The sequence below is a fragment of the Tachyglossus aculeatus genome, chromosome 21 (genome assembly GCF_015852505.1).
Source record: "Tachyglossus aculeatus isolate mTacAcu1 chromosome 21, mTacAcu1.pri, whole genome shotgun sequence".
In the NCBI taxonomy this organism is placed as follows: Eukaryota; Metazoa; Chordata; class Mammalia; order Monotremata; family Tachyglossidae; genus Tachyglossus; species Tachyglossus aculeatus.
Window position 1 is genome coordinate 51,693,026 of NC_052086.1, and position 21,911 is coordinate 51,714,936.

At 44.7% G+C, this 21,911-nt stretch overlaps 1 protein-coding gene across 2 annotated transcripts in view; it reads right to left on the reverse strand.

Annotated features, from left to right (window-relative positions):
• Positions 1-21,911, reverse strand: part of PRKCB (protein kinase C beta) — a 494,385-nt gene that overhangs the window by 280,442 nt on the left and 192,032 nt on the right. For both annotated transcript variants that reach the window (XM_038762327.1, XM_038762326.1), the window contains exon 3: positions 7,187-7,269. In XM_038762327.1, the coding sequence (XP_038618255.1) occupies positions 7,187-7,269 (83 nt within the window). The remainder of the gene's footprint in view (positions 1-7,186; positions 7,270-21,911) is intronic.

Here is a 21,911-nt window from a genome sequence, read left to right on the forward strand (position 1 = left end):
TAAAGGCTTGTGAGATTAAAGATAAGATTTCACTCAATTAACTATTTATCTCTTGAGAAATAAACAAACACTGGATATGAAGAACTGCTAGTGTTTTACTTGCACACCTCAAGTATCTGACAATGTTTGTTATTTTCCAAACTCAAAATAGCATGGGAAATTAACAGTTGTATAGAAAGTGTCCGTCTTCTATGCAAACAAAAAAAATGTATCCCACCGCTTGCATCATAATACTTGGCTAGGTGCCAGTGGGGCATTATAATAATAATGATGATGATGGCATTTATTAAGCGCTTACTATGTTCAAAGCACTGTTCTAAGCGCTAGGGAGGTTACAAGATGATCAGGTTGTCCCACGGGGGGCTCACAGTCTTCACCCCCATTTTACAGATGAGGTAACTGAGGCACAGAGAAGTGAAGTGACTTGCCCAAAGTCACACAGCTGGCAATTGGCGGAGCCGGGATTTGAACCCTTGACCTCTGACTCCAAAGCCCGGGCTCTTTCCACTGAGCCACGCTGCTTCCCTAGATGTGCTTTTAGACTGTGAGCCCACTGTTGGGTAGGGACTGTCTCTATATGTTGCCAACTTGTACTTCCCAAGCGCTTAGTACAGTGCTCTGCACACAGTAAGTGCTCAATACGATTGATTGATTGATTGATGTGCTCTACCTGGAGGCAGAAGGCTAGGACAAATGAACCTGTCCTGACGGGTTCTAAGGTGTATGAGAAAATGGCGTCATCTTGTCAATAGATGGTGGAAGAAGGTCTGTGTCTAACCTGATTAACTTGTATCTACCCCAGCGCTTAGTACAGTGCCTGACACATAATAAGAGCTTAACAAATACCATATAAAATACACTTGAGTTAGTAGACATGATCCATTCCCTCAAGGATATGACAGTCTATTGGGTTTGAAGACCTAAGTGGTTCTCTGTTAGAGTTATAGTCAGAGAGGCAGTGTGGCCTATTGGCAAGAGCCCGGGCTTGGGAGTCAGAGGATGTAGGTTCTAATCCCGGCTTCCCCACTTGTCATTCATTCATTCATTCAGTCGTATTTATTGAGCACTTACTGTGTGCAGAGCACTGTACTAAGCAGTTGGGAAGTACAAGTTGGCAACATATAGAGACGGTCCTTACCCAACAACGGGCTCACAGTCTAGAAGGGGGAGACAGACAACAAAACAAAACATGTGGACAGGAGTCAAGTCATCAGTTGTCAGCTGTGTGACCTTGGGCAGTCACTTAACATCTCTGTGCCTCAGTTACCTCATCTGTAAAATGGGGATTAAGACTGTGAGCCCCATGGGGGACAACCTGATTACCTTGTACCTACCCCAGCACTTAGAACAGTGCTAGGCACATAGCAAGCACTTAATAAATACTATTATTATTATTATTATTGTTTAAGGGATGAATAGAGGCAGTGGCAGGGGGAGGGCCAGCAGAAGTGCTAGCATGGGAATGGCAGATAATCGGAAAGAGAAACTAGCTGTAAAACAAGAAAAAAATAATAATGAAATCAACTCTTAATCACCAGAGCTATCTGAATAGTTTCTGACCAGTTAAATAAATAGCATCCCTATCTGATCTATCCCATCACCTGATGGCACATTAAGGCCTACTGGTCTCAGTTCGTAATTTAGAGTTTTGTCAAGGGTGGGGTAAGCTTGGTGTACCCAAGTGTGTGAAGGTGATGTGAGGAGACAGCAGGTATTGGGGGAAGGCTTAATCTATCCATAGCATTTTTTGAGTGCTTACTGTGTCCAGGAATCTATATTCCATGCTTGAGAGAAAGTACACTCTCTCAAGAAGCAGTGTGGCCTCATGGATGGTCCTGAAAGTCAGAAAGACCTGAATTCTAATCCTGGCTCACCACTTGTCTCCTGTGTGACCTTGGGCAACTCACTTCACTTCTCTGTGTCTCAAGACTGTGAGCCCTGTGCGTATCAGGGATTGTGTCGAACCTGATTAACTTGCATCTACCCCAGTGCCTAGTACAGTTCCTGACACATAATAAGCACTTATCAGATACCATAAAAAATATACTTGAGTTGGAAGACATGATCTGCTCCCCCAAGGACCTGACAATATAGTGGGTTTGGAGGCCTAAGTGGATCTTTGTTGAAGTTCTAGTCAGATTTGATGGAAGAAGAAGGGAGGGTGGATACGGCCATCCTGGGGCTGATATTGTAAAATGGACAACGGTAACACAGACTAACTCATAAAAGAACTCACAGAACCATGACTGATTTACTGATTCAGTCAATCATATTTATTGAGCACTTACTGTGTGCAGAGCACTGTACTAAGCGCTTGGGAAGTACAAGTTGGCAACATATAGAGACGGTCCCTACCCAACAACGGGATCCTTGAGGGAAAGAATTGTATCTACCGACTCTCCCAAGTGCTTAGAACAGTGCTCTGCCCACAGTAGGCACTCAGTAAATACCACTGACTGAAAACACAGAACGGAGCCCCTGCCACATTCAGCTAATACACTGAAAAGACAATGGATAATCCATAAAATTCAGAGCAACTTTCAATCTGCGCAATGCCGGGGTTGCTTGCTGAAGCTGGGAGGGACAGGAGACCCTCCCTTCACCGTTCTGAAAATTCAAACTCTTTGAAAATAAGCTTTGGAATGAAGTTGTGAGGCTTAAAATGAAGCCAGATGACTTGCCATCTGGAGAGAAAATCTAAGATAGCAGTGAGGCAGGCCCTGAATAATTATGAATCTCCCACACAGCTCCAAAGGACCCCACCCTTCTTTTACATCTTACTCCGAAAGTTGGATCTAGTTGGAATTTCAGAATTCTCTTTCCTTTTAACACAATATCAATAATAATAACTGTAACATTGGTTCAGTGCTTATGATGTGCCAAACTGGAGTGGCTACTCTTCAATCAGATAGGACACAGTCTCTGTCCCACACAGGGCTCACAGTCTACTCAGAGGTAGAATAGCTATTGACTTTCCATTTGACAGATGAGGAAACAAAGGCAGAGAGAACTTAAGTGACTTGCCCAAGGTCTCACAGTGGGCCAGTGGCAGAGCCGGGGTTTAGAACCCAAGTCCTCTGACTCCCATCCTGGGCTCTGTCAACTTTTCCACGTTGCTGCTCTAGCTTCCTCTTCCAAAAAGAGGAAGAAAATCCCATTTATCAAGTTCCCAGTGGATTTTTGTCTATTTCCCAGGTGGAGAGTCAGTCACTTGAAAGGAATGATGTACAGCAGCTGATAAGAAGAATGATTTGGCTGTGGATGAGCAGACGGCTGAACCTACCTGGGGGCTGAAAGACTCTGGTAGATAGTTATTATTTATATAGTCCATTTTTACTGAAGGAGCTCAGGGCAAAGGGGAGAGGGGAAGGGGAGGAAAGAGTGGGGGGCCATCTAGTTTATTGAGGGATGGGGCTATCAAAATTCCCTACATCATGTGCCCCCCTTCCACCACCCCCAAGACATTACAGGCCACTCCTACTGGAATAACAATAATAATGATAATAATAACAACAATAATAAGTGCTATGTGCCAGGCACTGTACTAAGAACTGGGGTGGATACAAGCAAATCGGGTTGGACCACAGTCCTTGTCCCATGTGGGGCTCACAGTCTCAATCCCCATTTTACAGATGAGGTAACTGAAGCACAGAGAATTGAAGTGACTTGCCCAAGGCCACACAGCAGACAAGTTCAAACAGACAATCTAGCATGTGGGTGACCTCCAGCTGAGCATGATAACAATAATAATAATAGTACTTGTTAAGCGCTTACTATGTGCCCAGCACTGTTCTAAACACTAGGGTAGATACAAGCTATTCAGGTTGGACACAATCCTTGTCCCACATGGGCTCATAGTGTTAATCTCCATTTTTCAGATGAGGTAACTGAGTCCCAGAGAAGTGACTTGCCCAAGGTCACACAGCAGACATGTGACAGAGCCAGGTTTGGAACCCAGGTTCTTCTGACTCCCAGGACCATGCTCTATCCAATAAGCCACGCAGCTTCTCCTTTATCCCTTCTTTGTCACCCCTCCCCATCTGACCTCCTTCCCTTCGGATCGAATGGGAAGGCATCTGCCCGTCAGGGTTTCCTCCACAATCCAGCTCACTGCGACCCACAGGCAACTCCCCTTGATACTCCATGCCACACAGCCTTTCCACCTGAACCCCAAACTCAACCTCCAACCCATACCTAACCACATTTCTTTCAACTTCAGCCCTTTCCTTTCCATCACATCTATTTTCAGAATTGCTATGTGCAGGAAAAAAAAATCTCAGCATCAAATCTCCCTGTCTTTGGCCTTTTTTTTTCCTTTTTTCCATTCAGATCCATCTCTGAAACCACCCCATTTCCATGGTAACCCTGCAAGGTGGGATGGGCACAGCTGCTTGGAGAGACTTAGGAAAACCTTCCACCCTGCTGTCCAGCTCCAGCCCGGCCCACCTATGCCTCAGGCTTTCAGGCTTTCCAATTTTCCCCCAAAGTTTAATGGGAAGGAGAAAGGCAACTTCCACCCACCACCTCCTTCTTCTCCTCCTCCTCCTCGAGATGGTCAGAGGCTCTGCTCCATGAACCCTGCCACCCTATCTACTCTGGCCTCAGTATTTTTCCAGCCTGTAAATTGCCCAGCTTAATCGCCCGGCTCCCAGCCACTGAGCCTCTCCCTCGATTTCATGTCATTGCTCAGGGTAAAAATTATACTGGCTGGTGTAAAGCGGACTGTAAAAACTGTAGGGGTGTGTGAAATGGATATGAGCGCTTCCCTGGGAGAAGCAATGGGGGGCTGTTGTCCCCATGCCTAGCTTCCAACAGAAGTCTTTTTTCCAATTTACACAATATCTTGATCCCCTGGCCTTCGGGGCCAGCTCAGGAGCAGAAGAACCAGCAAACATCGCCGGCAATATTGCACCCATCTTTTGAGAAGGAAAAAAAAAAAAGAAAATATCATCCCAAATCGGGTTCAGGATGGGCGGCATCCAGCAGACGAGAAATGAGTAAACGTGTTGGGGGAATGAATTCTTTCACAGAGGAAAGTTTTGAAGTAGAGAAGCAGCTTGGCCTAGTGGATAGAGCATAGCCTTGGAAGTCAGAAGGATCCGGGTTCTAATCCCGACTCTTCCATTTGCCTGCTGTGTGACCCTGGGCAAGTTGCTTAACTTCTCTGTGCTTCATTTACCTCATCTGTAAAATGGGGATTAAGGCTGTGAGTCCCATGTGGGACAGGATCTGTGTCCAACCCTGCATCTTCCCCAGTGCTTAGTACAGAGCCTGGAGCATAGTAAGTACTGAACAAATAGCATTTAAAAAAAGTGGTAGTCCAGTTCCCATCCTTCAAATGGCATTTACAAGCAAACTGGTCCCCAAATGAGCAAGCCCATTTGTCCTAGTGGAAGAAGCGTGGTGTTATAGATACAGCAAAGGGCCTGGGAGCCAGGAAGTCATTGGTTCTAATCCCAGTTCTGCCACTTGTCTGCTGAGTGACCGTGGGTAAGTCACTTGACTTCTCTGGGCTTCAGTTACCTCATTTGGAAAATAGGGATTAAGACTGTGAGTCGCATGTGGGACAGGGACTGTGTTCAACCTGATTTGCCTGTATCCACCCTAGCACTTAGTACAGTGCCTGACATATAGTAAGTGCTTAACAAATACTATTATTATTATTATTATTATTCTGAAAGAAACATGCACATAGATGTACGTATTTGGGTCAGAGGAAAGGGAGGGGGTAGGTAGGTGGAGCTACCCCCCAAAACAGGGCCCTAGGTTCTGGTTGAGGAAAATGGTGCAACTCTGAGCCTCCCACTGAGACCTATCTTGAACTAGTAGTAGTATTTTATCGTATTTGTTAGTGCTTTCTAGTGTCAAGCACTACTATAATCACTGCGGCAGATACAAGGTAACGGAGCCAGAGTCCTTATGCCCCATGGCGCTCACAGTCTATGTAAAAGGGAGAACAGGGATTGAATCCCTACTTTATAGTTGGGGAAACTGAGGCACAGAGAAGTTAAGTGACTTGCCCAAAGTCACACAGCAGGCAAGGGGCAGATCTACTCCCTGGTCCATGCTCTTTCTACTAGGCAGTGCTGTTACTCTAACTCTGGCTGGTTTCCTTCCTTCCTTCAATTGTATTTATTGAGCGCTTACTGTGTGCACAGCACTGTACTAAGCGCTTGGGAAGTACAAGTTGGCAACATACAGAGACAGTCCCTACCCAGCAGTGGGACCAAACCCTCTTTTGATTTTCTAGAGGAATTCAGAGCCATCCACACCCCACCCAAAGCAACATTTGGTAGTGTTTCTCTCTACGGGTAATAACATCTGCCACCGCCCCCCCCGCAACTCACAAGACAATTTTTAAATGGTATTTGTTAAGCACCTATTATGTGCCAGCACTGTTCTAAGCACTGGGTTAAAGAGAAGCTAATCAGGTTGGACACAGTCCATGTCCCACAAGGGGCTCACAGTCTTAAATCCCCATTTTGCTGACAAGGTAACTGAAGTCCAGATATATGAAGTGACTTTCCCCGAGGTCACACAGCAGACAAGTGATGGAGGAGGATTAGCACTCGGGTACTTTGATTCCCAAGTCCGTGATTTTCCAGTAGGTCACGTTGTTCCTCACAGTTGTGAGAACTACTGAACTATTCTGAGAAAACACTGTTCACCACGGCAAAGAACCATGGAGTAAATTATCAAGTATCATCATTACAGCTTCTTCTACTAGAGTAGAAAAATTAAAGGTTCATTAAACTCTAAAGCTAATGCAGTTTTGCAGTATTACAATAGTGTTCCCTGGCTGATTTCTGCAACAAAAGACCAGGAGCAAGTTAGCTCACAGTGCCTCTTTGGCTGGTTAATTTGAAAGGGACTGGGGGATGTTTCAGAAAGCTACAATATAGAAAACAATACAAACAGAATATATCGGAGTGAACAATTAACTCCCATTTTATCTAGGCCAAGAAGAATTAAGTGTAAACACAGGCACACAAATACAGGCACACACACTCAAAACAAACAGAATATATTTGAATGAACAATTTCTCCCATTTTATCTGTACCAAGAATTAAGTGCAAACACACACACACACACACACACTTTTCTCCCAACTAGACCCAGTGTTTACTGTTAATGACTACCATATCTGAATAAAATGAGATGTTGGCTAAAAAATAATGTACTTACATCAGAGGCTGGGCCCTTATCAGCCCCTGGGCAGGAGAAAGTAACAAACTCATGGCAGCGTTTGTGGACCACAAAGCAGCAAACTGCAAAAAACAAAAAGAAAAAAATATTTTATGTCACTAAATCAAATAAAGTCAATTAAAGAAATTGTACCAAATTACACCAAGACAGTGGCTTTCCGTGGGCTCATTTACATAATCAATCAATCAATCATATTTATTGAGCGCTTACTGTGTGCAGAGCACTGTACTAAGCGCTTGGGAAGTACAAGTTGGCAACATATAGAGACAGTCCCTACGCAACAGTGGGCTCAAAGTCTAAAAGGGGGAGACAGAGAACAAAACCAAACTAACAAAATAAAATAAATAGAATAGATAAGTAGGAACTCAATATGTTCAGAGCATCAAACGACTTTTTTCCAGAGTAGCAGAATGGCTCAGTGGAAAAAGCCCGGCTTGGGACTCAGAGGTCATGGGTTTTAATGCCGGCTCCGCCACTTGTCAGCTGTGTGACTTGGGGCAAGTCATTTAACTTCTCTGGGCCTCAGTTCCCTCAGCTGTAAAATAGGGATTAAGACTGTGAGCCTCATGTGGGACAACCTGATTACCATGTATCCCCCTCAACGCTTAGAATTGTGCTTGGCACATAGTAAGTGCTTAACAAATGCCATCATTATTATTATTATTATTATTATTTTCAGATTTGTGAATTTGTTTTCCTCTAGGATGGGAAGATGTGTTTGAATCAGGATAATTATCTTAGCCCCTCTTCAAGGACAGGGGTCCTGCTTTTCAGATTGTGCATACTCCAAGAGCCTAGTACAGAAATCAATCAATCAATCAATGGTATTTATGGAGCACTTACAGTGCACAGAGCACTGTACTAAGCACTTGGGAGAGTACGATACACGAGTTGGTAGACACGTTCCCTGCCCAAACAAGCGTAGAGACAATCTACATTCCTCTGAACATGGAAAGTCCATCATCAATTCTACTGATTCCTGTCCTTATTTCTGAAGTCTAAACTATACACAAGAGCAAGAATCATCTTCCATCTCTGAAGCCTGGGGTTAGAATTTGTTGTTCAAATCAAGTCAAAATTTGTTAATATTTCCCTTCCCCTTCACCTAACTGTCCAGAACACAGACCAGAACCCTATTTACACTCTACTCCTGTCACCCTCAGTTGGCTGAGATTCTCTGCCTCAGTGTCTCCCCACCCCTCACTAGATTTGTGAGGTCCGTGAGGAAAAGGATTGTGTCTCTACTAACTCGATGATACTCTTGAAACCGCTCCTTGCAGAGCTCTGCACAGAGTGCTCAATAAATACCTGATCAGGTCATTGCCTTCTCCTTCTTAGGCCAAACGCAGATTCCTGCTCTACTTCAAATGATGAAAAACTCTCCTCCTCCAAAAAGCCTTCCTTTCTGGTTCTGCCTTCTATCACTCAACAGTTCCGAGAACCCCTCTGCCTTGTGCACAAAACACAATGGATGTTTGTGGTGTTACTTTTAATGTTCATTTTTATTTATGTTTTTTGGTGTGTTTCGTGAATTTGTGGCCATCCCACTGAACTAACTATACGACCCGATCTGAAACCATGTGCACGTGGATGTGTTCAGCAATCTTTCACAGCCAACTTGGAATGATGACCTACTATGTCACTTTCCAGAAATCTCTTAAATGACAACACCTCGGTTTCTCCATCTGAAAAATGGGTAGAGTGATTCTGATTTACCCCATTGAGGTGAGCTGTAGACCAACTGTCTAATGGTCGACAAAGGCTTTAAAGATACTAGGTCCTAAGCAATACCATTATCAAATGCCAGATAGTAAAGGGTTGGGGTTTTTTTTGCTCTGTTTTGTTTTTTTCTGAAAAGATAAAGAAACAGAGCTTTGGCCTGTTAACATCAGCAAGGTTACAAAATTCAAAAACGCTACTCTGCTGAATCACCAAACATGCCAAATTCCCACCACACTGACATTGAAAAATAACAAATCCAACAGTCTCAGGTGTGTCAGAAACTGCCTGTCACACATGTTTACTTACACGAGGGAAATAAAACGGTTAGCTGAGGCTTCCCCAAGAGGGAATGAGAACAATATGGTGGATGGGTGAGTGGCAGAGAATGAACACCCAAGGATACAGCATTTCTCATATTCAGAACCCACCTAAAATTTCGCTTCCTCCAAGAATACTTCCCTGATAAAAACCCCAACACCCTAAAACCTTCTAGACTGTGAGCCCACTGTTGGGTAGGGACCGTCTCTATATGTTGCCAACTTGTACTTCCCAAGCGCTTAGTACAGTGCTCTGCACACAGTAAGCGCTCAATAAATACGACTGAATGAATGAATGAACACCCCTCTTAGCATTTATACCCATTCTCAACACTTACATATGTACCTTCCATTATTTAGTCAGCTATTTCATCCTGAAATATTTGTCCTATTTTCTGCTCTATCCTTGCTCTTCCATCTGTTTCCACTATTTGTGCAAAATTTAAGTCTGTCTGTCTCACCTATACTAGATTACACTTTCCCAGAAGGTAAGAAGCAAGCATTCTCTTCTTAGGCATCTTCACCTTTCTCTAATAATCCTAATGCCCCTCTCAGGATCACACCTGGATAGAACTCACAGTCTAGAAGGGAGAGACAGATAACAAAACAAAACATGTGGACAGGTGTCAAGTTAACAGAATAAATAGAAATAAAGCTAGATGCACATCATTAACAAAATAAATAGAATAGTAAATATGTATAAGTAAACAAAATAGGGTAATAAATCTGTACAAACATATATACAGGTGCTGTGGGGAGGGAAAGGAGGTAGGGCGGGGTGGAAGGGGAGGAGGAGAGAAAACCGGTGGCTCAGTCTGGGAAGGCCTCCTGAAGGAGGTGAGCTCTCAATAGGACTTTGAAGGGAGGAAGAGAGCTAGCTTGGTGGATGTGCGGAGGGAGGGCATTCCAGGCCAGGGGGAAGAAGTGGGCCAGGGGTCGACGGTGGGACAGGAGAGAATGAGGTACAGTGAGGAGGTTAGCGGCAGAGGAGCCGAGGGTGCGGGCTGCGCTGGAGAAGGAGAGAAGGGAGGTGAGGTAGGAGGGGGTGAGCAGAGGCATACCCATTCCATTCCTGGCTTGGCCAGTGGCTAGTGAGTGGAAGGCAATCTGCTGCAAGTCAAAACACACCTGTGCTGGACAGCATTCATTCATTCAATCATATTAGGCAAAAACTCCTCACCCTCGCCTTCAAGGCTGTCCATCACCTCGACCCCTCCTACCTCACTCCCTTCTCTCCTTCTACAGCCCAGCCCGCACCCTCTGCCGCTAATCTCCTCACCGTGCCTCGTTCTCGCCTGTCCCGCCGTCGACCCCCGGCTCACGTCATCCCCCTGGCCTGGAATGCCCTCCCTCCGCAAATCCACCAAGCTAGCTCTCTTCCTCCCTTTAAAGCCCTACTGAGAGCTCACCTCTTCCAGGAGGCCTTCCCAGACTAAGCCCCCTCCTTCCTCTCCCCCTCCTCCCCACCTTACCTCCTTCCCCTCCCCACAGCACCTGTATATATGTATATATATGTTTGTACGTATTTATTACTCTATTTTATTTGTACATATTTATTCTATTTATTTTATTTTGTTAATATGTTTTGTTTTGTTCTCTGTCTCCCCCTTCTAGACTGTGAGCCCACTGATGGGTTGGGACCGTCTCTATATGTTGCCAGCTTGTAGTTCCCAAGCACTTAGTACAGTGCTCTGCACACAGTAAGTGCTCAATAAATACAATTGAATGAATGAATGAATGAATTTACTGAGTGCTTACTGTGTGCAGAGCACTGTACTAAGCGCTTGGGAAATACAATTTAGCAACAGAGACAATCCCTACCCACAATGGGCTCACAGTCTAGAAGACTGGCATGGGAGAGAGTCGAGGTTGAAGACTCAAGTTTACTGTGTGGAAGAAGGCAAAGGTAAACCACTTCCATATTTTTCCCAAGAAAACTCCATGGATACACTACTAGAATAGTAATAAAGCTAGATGGACATCATTAACAAAATAGAATAGTAAATATTCTATTTATTATTTATTTATTATTTATTCTATTTATTAGGCCAGGTGGAGGCAGGAGTTAGGAGAGATATGTGCCCATGGAGTCGGTATGGGTAGGAGACGACTTGAAAGCATAAGACAAGACAAAGGAGCAAGCAAGAGGCCACTGGGAGCCAGAGAAGAGCAATTCACTGAAGTAATTAAACTTTTGTTCCTCAAACCATTTCTCCCCTCCCTGCCCTCTCCTCTCACCAGCTCTCAAGTGTCTCAGCCAGGACTTTAATTAATCAATCAATCTATCCATAGTATTAACTGAGTGCTTACTGTGTGCAGAGCACTGTACCAGCACTTGGGAGACTACACAACGACAGAGTTGGAAGGCATGATCCATGCTGTCCAGGAGCTCCAGGAGCAGACTAGTGGACTTCCCACAAAGAAGTCAAAAACCAAGTCTGGACCCATTAAACCCTGGGAAAATGGACCGAAAGTTATAGATCTTCTCTTTCCTTGCGTAATATCCCAGCCTTAGTTGAGTGTTGGCTTTCAAGAGCTCCACTCTCTGCCTGGCCTGCTGTGTTCCTTCGATTGCAGGCCACTCTGCTGACCCCAATTTTGCCCAGTCCCATAAAGCATCCCGACAGCACCTCATCAGCTGTACAAGCTGCTGACCTGGGTCCCTCCATATCAGAGAAGCAGCGGAAAGAGCACAAGTCTGGTACTTCTAATCCAGCTCTACCACTTAACTGCTGTGTGACCTCGGGCAGGTCATTTGACTTCTCTCTGTGCCTCAGTTTCCTCCCCTGCAAAATGTGGATTCTCTCTCTTCCCCTTGGACAATGAGCCTCGTGCGGGATGGTTACAGAGCCTGATCCCATTATTTTGCATCTACCCCAAGCTTAGTACAATGTTTGGCCCTTACTAAGCCCTCAAAATACCACAATTTTCTTTTTTATCTCTTTCCTCCTCTGGGGGAATGTGTTTTCTTTGGGGCATATCACAACGTAAAAGATCCTGACTTGGGGGAGTCGTCTAATGAAAGCCAGGCAAAACCCGCCAGTTGAAGTTTCACATGAAGTGCTGCACACTGATAGGTGGATTCACAGGGTCTGGCCAAAGGCCAAGCCTAATTTTAGCTGCTTCAAGGCCTGAGGAGCCTAAGATGAAACATCAGGTTCCCAACAATAGGCACATGGAAAGCAACCATCACAAGCAGGCTAAACGCAGCCTGTGGTCACTGTCAGGAACCGAGTCTCCTGCCGGCTGAACCCCTGCCCTGACCCAGGGAGGGCCTTTCTAATGTTCTCATGTTCTAGGAAACTACAGCATTGAAACTTCCGAGGTTTTAAATATAAACTCCACTGAAGCCACATCCTCTTAGCTGTCTGTGGAAAGCAAGAGAAAGCCAAGAAATATAAATTGGTAATGCTTCTAGGGGATAGTTCACTATCTAGGCACCTTGAGTCAGGTAAATGGCTCATATTTTTAAATGTCATTACAAAGTACAATGAAGAAATGCCCTCTCAACCCTGGCCTTCAGGGTGACAACGTGAGAGTTTTTCAGACTTGTAGATCAGCACCAAAATTTTAGCCCCACCAAATCTTTAAAGCCTCTCCAGTTTGTGCTCTTTGCTCCTCCTAAGCAAGCCTCCTCTCTTTTGCTCTCAACTCTCCCACATCCACCCATTGCTCAATCCTCTCCCCAACCTGAGACTCCCGCGTCTGTCGCCTTTGCCAAACTCTATCACCCTCCCCACCCGTTTTTTAATGGTGTTTATTAAATGCCTACTATGTGCCAAGCACAGTACTATGTCCTGGGATAGATATAAACTAATCAGATTGACCACAGTCCATATCCCACATGGGGCTCACCGTCTAAATCCGCATTTTACAGATGTGGTAATTGAGGCTTAGAGAAGTGAAGTGACTTACCCAAGGTCACACAGCAGACAAGTGGTAGAGCTGTTACTAGAACCCAGGTCCTTCTGACTCCCAGGTGCATCTACTAAGCCACACTGCTTCACCTTCGAAGTCCTCCTGAAAAGACTCCTCCCCGGGGAAGAATCCAGGATTCACTTTCCCACTTTTTCAATCATGCCACTTATCAGGTAGCCCAGAGCTATCGAATATCTGCCCATTTATCTCTACTTTCTCCCCTAAATGATCGCATGTTCCTCAAGAGTAGAGAGAACGTCACCTACTCTTTTGGTGACCACTTACGTGCACACTAAAAACCATCGATCCTGATTCTCTAGAATATAATCCATCCATCAGTGGTATTTAATGAGCACTTACTGGTGCGGGGTACTATACTAGCAGCATGAGAGAGTACTGTACGATAGCGCTGGTATACACATTCCTGGCCCACAATGAGCTTACAGTCTATACAGTGAAAATGAAAGGAATTAAATCAGCCATCTTCACCATTCCCCAAAGTAAGGCCTTACTGGCTACAGCCATGCCTTCTCAAGGGTTAGACCCATCTCCAGAGAGGAAATGATTGCCACTCTCTTCAAGAGGGGAAAAGAGGGACAAAATCCTGCCCAGTACCTGTTGGGGGACAGAACCGTTGAAGAGGACCTAAATGTCCAGCGAGGCAGGAGCAGAGCATCACTTACACAGTCCCTAACCACCATAACCTCGCTCCATGTAGATGATTTTCTTTTAAGAGCCAGTTCTGCAAGGTGCTTCTTTGGGTTCTTTCTAATCCCCCACCCCTGGCTTCCCCCAAGTCCAGGCCAACTGTCAGTGGGGGTTTAGGGGAGCAGTCAGCACCACTGACCCCTTGCCCACATCCTGCCTCTGGCCGAGAACGCCCTCCATCCTCTAATCTGACGGACAATTACTCACCCCTTCAAAGACTTATCGAAGAGGCCTTCCCTGACTAAGCCCTCCTTTCTTCTTCTCCCACTCCCTTAACAATAATAATAATAATAATGGCATTTATTAAGCACTTACTATGTGCAAAGCACTGTTCTAAGTGCTGTGGAGGTTACAAGGTGATCGGGTTGTCCCACGTGGGGCTCACAGTCTTCATCCCCATTTTACAGATGAGGGAACTGAGGCCCAGAGAAGTGAAGTGACTTGCCTGAAGTCACACAGCTGACAGTTGGTAGAGCTGGGATTTGAACCCATGACCTCTGACTCCAAAGCCCGGGCTCTTTCCACTGAGCCACGCTGCTTCCCTTCTGCATCGCCCTCACTAGCTCCCTTTGTTCTTCCCCGCTCCCAGCCCCATTGCACTTGTGTATACATCTGTAATTCATTTATTTGTATTGAAGTCTGTCTCCCCACTCTAGACTGTAAGACCCTTGTACTATACTAAGAACTGGAGAGGGGGATACAAGAAAACCAGGTTCATCAATCAATCAATCAATCGTATTTATTGAGAGCTTACTGTGTGCAGAGCACTGTACTAAGCGCTTGGGAAGTACAAGTTGGCAACATATACAGTCCCTACCCAACTGTGCGCTCACGGTCTAGGTTCATTCATTCATTCATTCAATCGTATTTATTGAGCGCTTACTGTGTGCAGAGCACAGGACTAAGCACTTGGGAAGAACAAGTTGGGACATATAGAGACGGTCCCTACCCAACAGTGGGCTCACAGTCTAGAAGGGGGAGACAGAGAACAAAACGTATTAACAAAAGAAAATAAATAGAATAAATATGTACAAATAAAATAGAGTAATAAATACGTACAAACATATATATATATATATATATATATACAGGTGCTGTGGGGAGGGGAAGGAGGCAAGGCAGGGGGATAGGGAGGGAGAGGAGGGGGAGAGGAAGGAGGGGGCTCAGTCTGGGAATTCTATTTGTTCTAATGACTTTGACACCTGTCCACATATTTTGTTTTGTCCTCTATCACCCCCTTCTAGACTGTTAGCCCGTTGCTGGGTAGGGACCATCTCTATTATATTGCAAACTGTACCTCCCAAGCGCTCAGTACAGCGCTCTGCACATAGCAAGTGCTCAATAAATATGATTGATTGAATGAATGAACAAATACCATCATTATTATTATTATTACTCAATCACAAGCGCTTAGTACAGCGCTCTACACACAGTAAAGTGCTCAATAAATACTATTGAATGAATGAACCATTAGTATTTACTGAGCGCTTACTACACGCAGATCACTGTACTAAGCACTTGGGACAGTACACTATAGCACTAACAGCCACATTCCCTGCCCACAATGAGCATATTAAGCACTTAACAAATACCAGCGCTTAGAACAGTGCTCCAGCCCTTAGCACGGTGCTTTGTACACATTCCCTGTCCCACATGGGGCTCACAGTCTTAATCCCCATTTTACAGATGAGGTAACTGAGGCCCAGAGAAGTGAAGTAACTTTGTTCCAATCAATCAATCAATCATATTTATTGAGCGCTTACTGTGTGCAAAGCACTGTACTAAGCATTTAATATAGTTGTATTAAATCCCCCCCACCTTACCTCCTTCCCCTCCCCACAGCACCTGTATATGTATATATGTTTATATGTATTTATTACTCTATTTTATTTGTACATATTTATTCTATTTATTTTGTTAATATGTTCAGTCTTGTTGTCTGTCTCCCCCGTCTAGACTGTGAGCCTGCTGTTGGGTAGGGGCTATCTCTGTATATTGCCAACTTGGACTTCCCAAGTTCTCGGTGCAGTGCTCTGCACACAGTAAGCGCTCAATAAATACGATTGAATGAATGAATGAGGGAGGTATCTGCTTATTCTGTTGTCTTGTGCTCTCCCAAGCACTTAATACAGTTGCATTAAATGCCCCTCCCACCTGCCTTACCGCCTTCTCCTCCCCACAGCACCTGTATATATGTATATATGTTTGCACGGATTTATTACTCTATTTTATTTGTACATATTTATTCTATTTATTTCATTTTGTTAATATGTTCTGTCTTGTTGTCTGTCTCCCCCTTCTAGACTGTGAGGCAGCTGTTGGGTAGGGACCGTCTCTCTATGTTACCAATTTCTACTTCCCGAGCGCTTAGTACAGTGCTCTGCACACAGTAAGCGCTCAATAAATACGATTGAATGAATGAATGTACAGTTGTGACAGGAATGCGTCTGCTAATTCTGTTCTCATCCTCTTCCAAGTGCTCAGTTTAGTGCTCTGCACACAGCGCTCAATAAATACCATTGATGAACTGATGTCTGCTCCTCTAGACTGTAATCTCGTGGGCAGGGAATGTCTGCTAATTCTGATGTCCTCTCCCAAGCGCTTAGTACAGTGCTCGGTCTCCCCCTTTTGGACTGTGAGCCCACTGTTGGGTAGGGACTGTCTCTATATGTTGCCAATTTGTACTTCCCAAGCGCTTAGTACAGTGCTCTGCACACAGTAAGCGCTCAATAAATACGATTGATGATGATGATGATGATACTAAGTGCTTGGGAAGTACAAGTTGGAAACACATAGAGACATACAGACCAACTGTGTTTCCTCCCAGGATCCCCAAGGACACGGATGATACTTCCAAGTGGCTAGAGCACTGGCCTCGGAGTCAGAAGTCATGGGTTCTAATCCAGGTTCCGCCAGTTGTCTAATGGGTGACCTTGGACAAGTCACTTCACTTCTCTGTGTCTCAGTGACCTCATATGTAAAATGGGGATTGAGACTGTAAACTCCAGGTGGGACAGGGGCTGTGTCCAACCAGATTTGCTTATATTCACCCCAGCAATTAGTACAATGCCTGGCACGTAGTAAGTGCTTAACCAATGCCATAATTATTATTATTATTATTATTATTATTATTATTATTATTATTATCAATTATACAACTCAGAAGCAGGAGCCGAGACTGGAGGAGGATGGGGGTTAAAATAAAAACAATGGATAACACAAAGGAACCCGGTGTGGTATCTGCATCTGAGAACAGGTCAGCTGAAACAAGAGCATCCAGCATAAGACCACCCAAATGGCAACCCCAGGAGGTCACAGAGCAGTCATCATCATCATCATCAATCGTATTTATTGAGCGCTTACTATGTGCAGAGCACTGTACTAAGCGCTTGGGAAGTACAAATTGGCAACATATAGAGACAGTCCCTACCCAACAGTGGGCTCACAGCCTAAAAGGTCACCACCTTGGACAGCTGATATTCATCTGGCTAATTTGGCAGAAACCAGGAAGCCCTTCCCAACATGAAGCTTTTCAGGCTTTCATCTATGGTATTTAATGACTGTGGTATCTGTTAGGCACTTACTATGTGTCAGGCACTGTACTAAGCCCTGGGGTGGATACAACCAAATTGGGATGGACACAATCCCTGTCCCACGTAGGGGCTTACAGTCTTAATCCTCATTTTCAGATGAGGTAATTGAGGCACAGAGAAGTGAAGTGCCTTGCCCAAGGTCACACAGCAGACAAATGGCCGAGTCAGGATTAGAACCCAGGTCCTTCTGACGTCCTGAGCGCTATCCATTAGGCCAGGCTGCTTCTCTTATTGCTTATTGAGCTCCTACTGCTTGCAGAGCACTGATCTAAGCATTTGGCAGAATCAAGATACAAGCTCCCAGATCTGCAAAAGCTTACACTACAGCGACTTCTTGCTAGACTGTGAGCCCACTGTTGGGTAGGGACTGTCTCTATATGTTGCCAGCTTGTACTTCCCAAGCGCTTAGTACAGTGCTCTGCACACAGTAAGCGTTCAATAAATACGATTGATTGATTGATTAAATTAAGACTATAAATACTAGCTGCAAAAAGCAGTAGCATTCATTGGCCAATAACGCAGGCTGCAATAGGACCAAGTGGTTAGTACAGTGCTCTGTACACAGGAAGCACCCAAGAAACACCACTGGCTGATTGACAGGGCCAATAAGAAATGTGTATGCCGAAAAAAGCTTTCCAACAGCAGTGGGTTTGCCCAAGCTCTTTGATCTTTACTCTGAAAAACAGGCTCGGAGTGGAGCAGGCTAGTGAACAATCAAATCAGTATTGATTTCCTGCTCCTAGAAATTCTCAAACTTCCCTTGGGTAGATGAACCAATTTTTCAGCAACTTAAGAAAAGATTCAGGGAGGTTCCATGGGAGTAAATGCTATTATTCATTCATTCATTTAATCAGTTGTATTTATTGAGCCCTTACTGTGTGCAGAGCACTGTACTAAGCGCTTGGGAAATACAAGTTCGCAACATATGGAGACGGTCCCAACCCAACAGTGGGTTCACAGTCTACGCTCTTCAAAGGAGTTCTCACTACCTACCTGAAGCCCAGCTATTGCCGACTCCACCGTGACTTTGGATCAATCATTATATTCATTGAGCTCTTATATTTGCACAGCACTGTAATAAGTGCTTGTCATAATAATAATAATAATAATAATAATAATATTGGTATTCGTTAAGCGCTTACTATGTGCAAAGCACTGTTCTAAGCGCTGGGGAGGATACAAGGTGATCAGGTTGGCCCATGTGGGACTCACCGTCTTAAACCCCATTTTACAGATGAGGTAACTGAGGCACAGAGAAGTTAAGTGACTTGCCCAGAGTCACACAGCTGACTAGCGGCAGAGCCGGGATTTGAACCCATGACCTCGGACTCCCAAGCCCGTGCCCTTTCCACTGAGCCATGCTGCTTCTCTAGTGCATAGTCATAGTGCACTATAACAGACTGTAAGCTCGTTGTGGGCAGGGAATGCATCTGTATATTGTTATATTGTACTCTCCCAAGAACTTATTACACTTCTGCAAACAGTAAGCACTTAATAAATATGATTGACTGACTGACTTGGTAGACATTTTCCCTGCCCACAGCGAGTTTCCAGTCTACAGAGTCTACACTGCATTCCAAGGAAGCTCCCATGGGTACATGGAATCAATCAATCAGTGGTATTTAGTAAGCCCTTCCTGTGTGCAGAGCAGGGTACTAAGCCCTTGGGAGCATTCAACACATCATCAGTAGTATTTACTGAGCAATTACTATTTGCAGAGCACTGTACTAGGCATCTGGGAGAGTTTAGTACAACAGAGTTAGCCGACACGTTCCCGAAACAGCATGGCATACTGGATAGAACATTGTCCCGGAAGTCATAAGGTCATGGGTTCTAATCCCCGTTCCGCCACTTGTCTGCTGCGTGACCTTGGGCAAGTCACTTCACTTAGTGAGCCCCGCGTCGGCTCGGGTGGGAGGCCCGCGAGGTTTTTTTCCCCCAGCTATGCTTCCCTCTGCCAGGTGTCAACCGTGTGACTCTGGGCAGGTTGTTTAGCTTCTCTGTGCCTCAGTGACCTCATCTGGAAAATGGGGATTAAGACTGTGAGCCCCCCGTGGGACAACCTGATCACCTTGTAACCTCCCCAGCGCTTAGAACAGTGCTTTGCACATAGGAAGCGCTTAATAAATGCGATCGTTATTATTATTCTCTGGGCCTCAGTTACCTCATCTATAAAATGGGGATTAAGACTGTGAGTGCCATGTGGGACAGAGACTGGATCCAACCTGATTACCTTGAATCTACCCCAATGTTTAGAACAGTGCCTGGAACATCCTTCCCTTCCCCACAGCACCTGTATATATGTATATATGTTTGTACATATTTATTACTCTATCTTACTTGTACATATCAATTCTATTTATTTTATTTTGTTTGTATGTTTGGTTTTGTTCTCTGTCTCCCCCTTCTAGAGACTGTGAGCCCGCTGTTGGGTAGGGACTGTCTCTATGTGTTGCCGACTTGTACTTCCCAAGCGTTTAGTACAGTGCTCTGCACACAGTAAGCACTCAATAAATATGATTGATTGATTGATTAACAAATACTATCATTATTGTAATTCCCACAATGAGTTTAAAGTCTGGAGTTGGTAGATAGTTTCCCTGTCCACAAGAGCTTATAGTCGAGAGTAAAATAGAGCAGGTGGGGTACATCTACCCCCGTTCCAATTCTTCAGCCGCAGTCAAGGATTAGCTCTTCGATTTTGGGGTTCACTTGTCCCAGATCCAATGGGGAGGAAGAAAGTTTCCCTTTGGGTGCTGATAGGGGGATGAAGAAGAGATAGATGCTAAGAAATAAAGAGTACAATCCAGATGAACGTCCACCTTAGTTATCAGGGAGAGAGGCCAGGCGGACAGAGAGAACGGAACTTCTGTGCCCTGAGCACTGCACATTTAGAATTCTTTTGAAAATCAATCAATCAATCATATTTATTGAGCGCTTACTGTGTGCAGAGCACTGTACTAAGCGCTTGGGAAGTACAAGTTGGCAAAATATAGAGACAGTCCCAACCCAACAGTAGGCTCACAGTCTAAAAGGGGGAGACAGAGAACAAAACCAAACATACTAACAAAATAAAATAAATAGAATAGATATGTACAAGTAAAATAGAGTAATAAATATGTACAAACATATATACAGGTGCTGTGGGGAAGGGAAGGAGGTAAGATGAGGGGGATGGAGGGGGGACGAAGGGGAGGGGAAGGAAGGGGCTCAGTCTGGGAAGGCCTCCTGGAGGAGGTGAGCTCTCAGTAGGGCCTTGAAGGGAGGAAGAGAGCTAGCTTGGCGGATGGGCAAAGGGAGGGCATTCCAGGCCCGGGGGAAGGCAGACTCCAGTCCTAGCACTGTATGTCTAAGCTATGGAGATATGCCTCAGATAAAATTATAGTAACTGTGGTGGTATTTGTTCAATCATGTGGTAGATACCATGTAATCAAATGGCCCTGCGGGGTAACTGGCAAGAGGAACGCAAATCCTCAAGAAGCGGTGCCACCTACTAGGTAGAGCAAGGTCCTGGGAATCAGAAGGACTTGGGTTCAAATCCCAGCTCCACCACCTGTCTGCTGTGTGACCTTGGACAAGTCACTTCACTTCTCTGCCCTCAGTTACCTCATCTGTAAAATGGGGATTAAGGCTGTGAGCCCCACGTGGGATATGGACTGTGTCCAACCTGATTAGTTTGTATCTATCCCAGTATGTAACAAATACCATAAAAAGTCCCCCCTTTGCCCAAAAGTTGTACGTGGTATGAAATGGGGCCTTGTGTAACCATCACTATGAGTTCACCAGTCTGGACCAGTTCCGACTGCTTTCTCTCTGCCGGCCTTTTTACAGGGCCTGGAAAACTGCTCACATCTCCACCTTCCTACAGCCCTTATTCCAGACTAACAGTAGTTCCCATACGTTCTTGTGCTTGACAATCTGTGTAACCCCCACGCGTCCGCTTTTGAGTCAGCAAATGTCTTTCCATCTCCTCTAAAGTTACTCAGGGGTCATCTATGTGCAAATGTAATAACATTCGGGAAGCAGGAAGACATTAGAAATTAATCAGCGACCATTTGTTTGGGCGTAAGGGGAGTAATCCCTGTGATATGTATTCAAGAATGGGACACAAAATAAGTTGGCGAAATGCAGTTGCAAATTTCAGTCCCACCAGGGCTATAGTAACAAATCCTCTCTGTTCCCTTCCCTCCGGTTTTTCATAGTCTTATATAGCAGCACTGCTCGATTAAAATCATGATGTTAGTTGGCAAAGTATTGATTCCTTTATTGCGTTCAGTCGCACTAAATCTAATTTATATTCTGCCTGCTGAAGAAAATCTACATTACATGATGCTTAAAGTTGCACTGAGCCCACTTGGAATTCAGTTATACATATATATATACACACACACATAACATATATATATACACACACACATAACATATATATATATATATATATATATA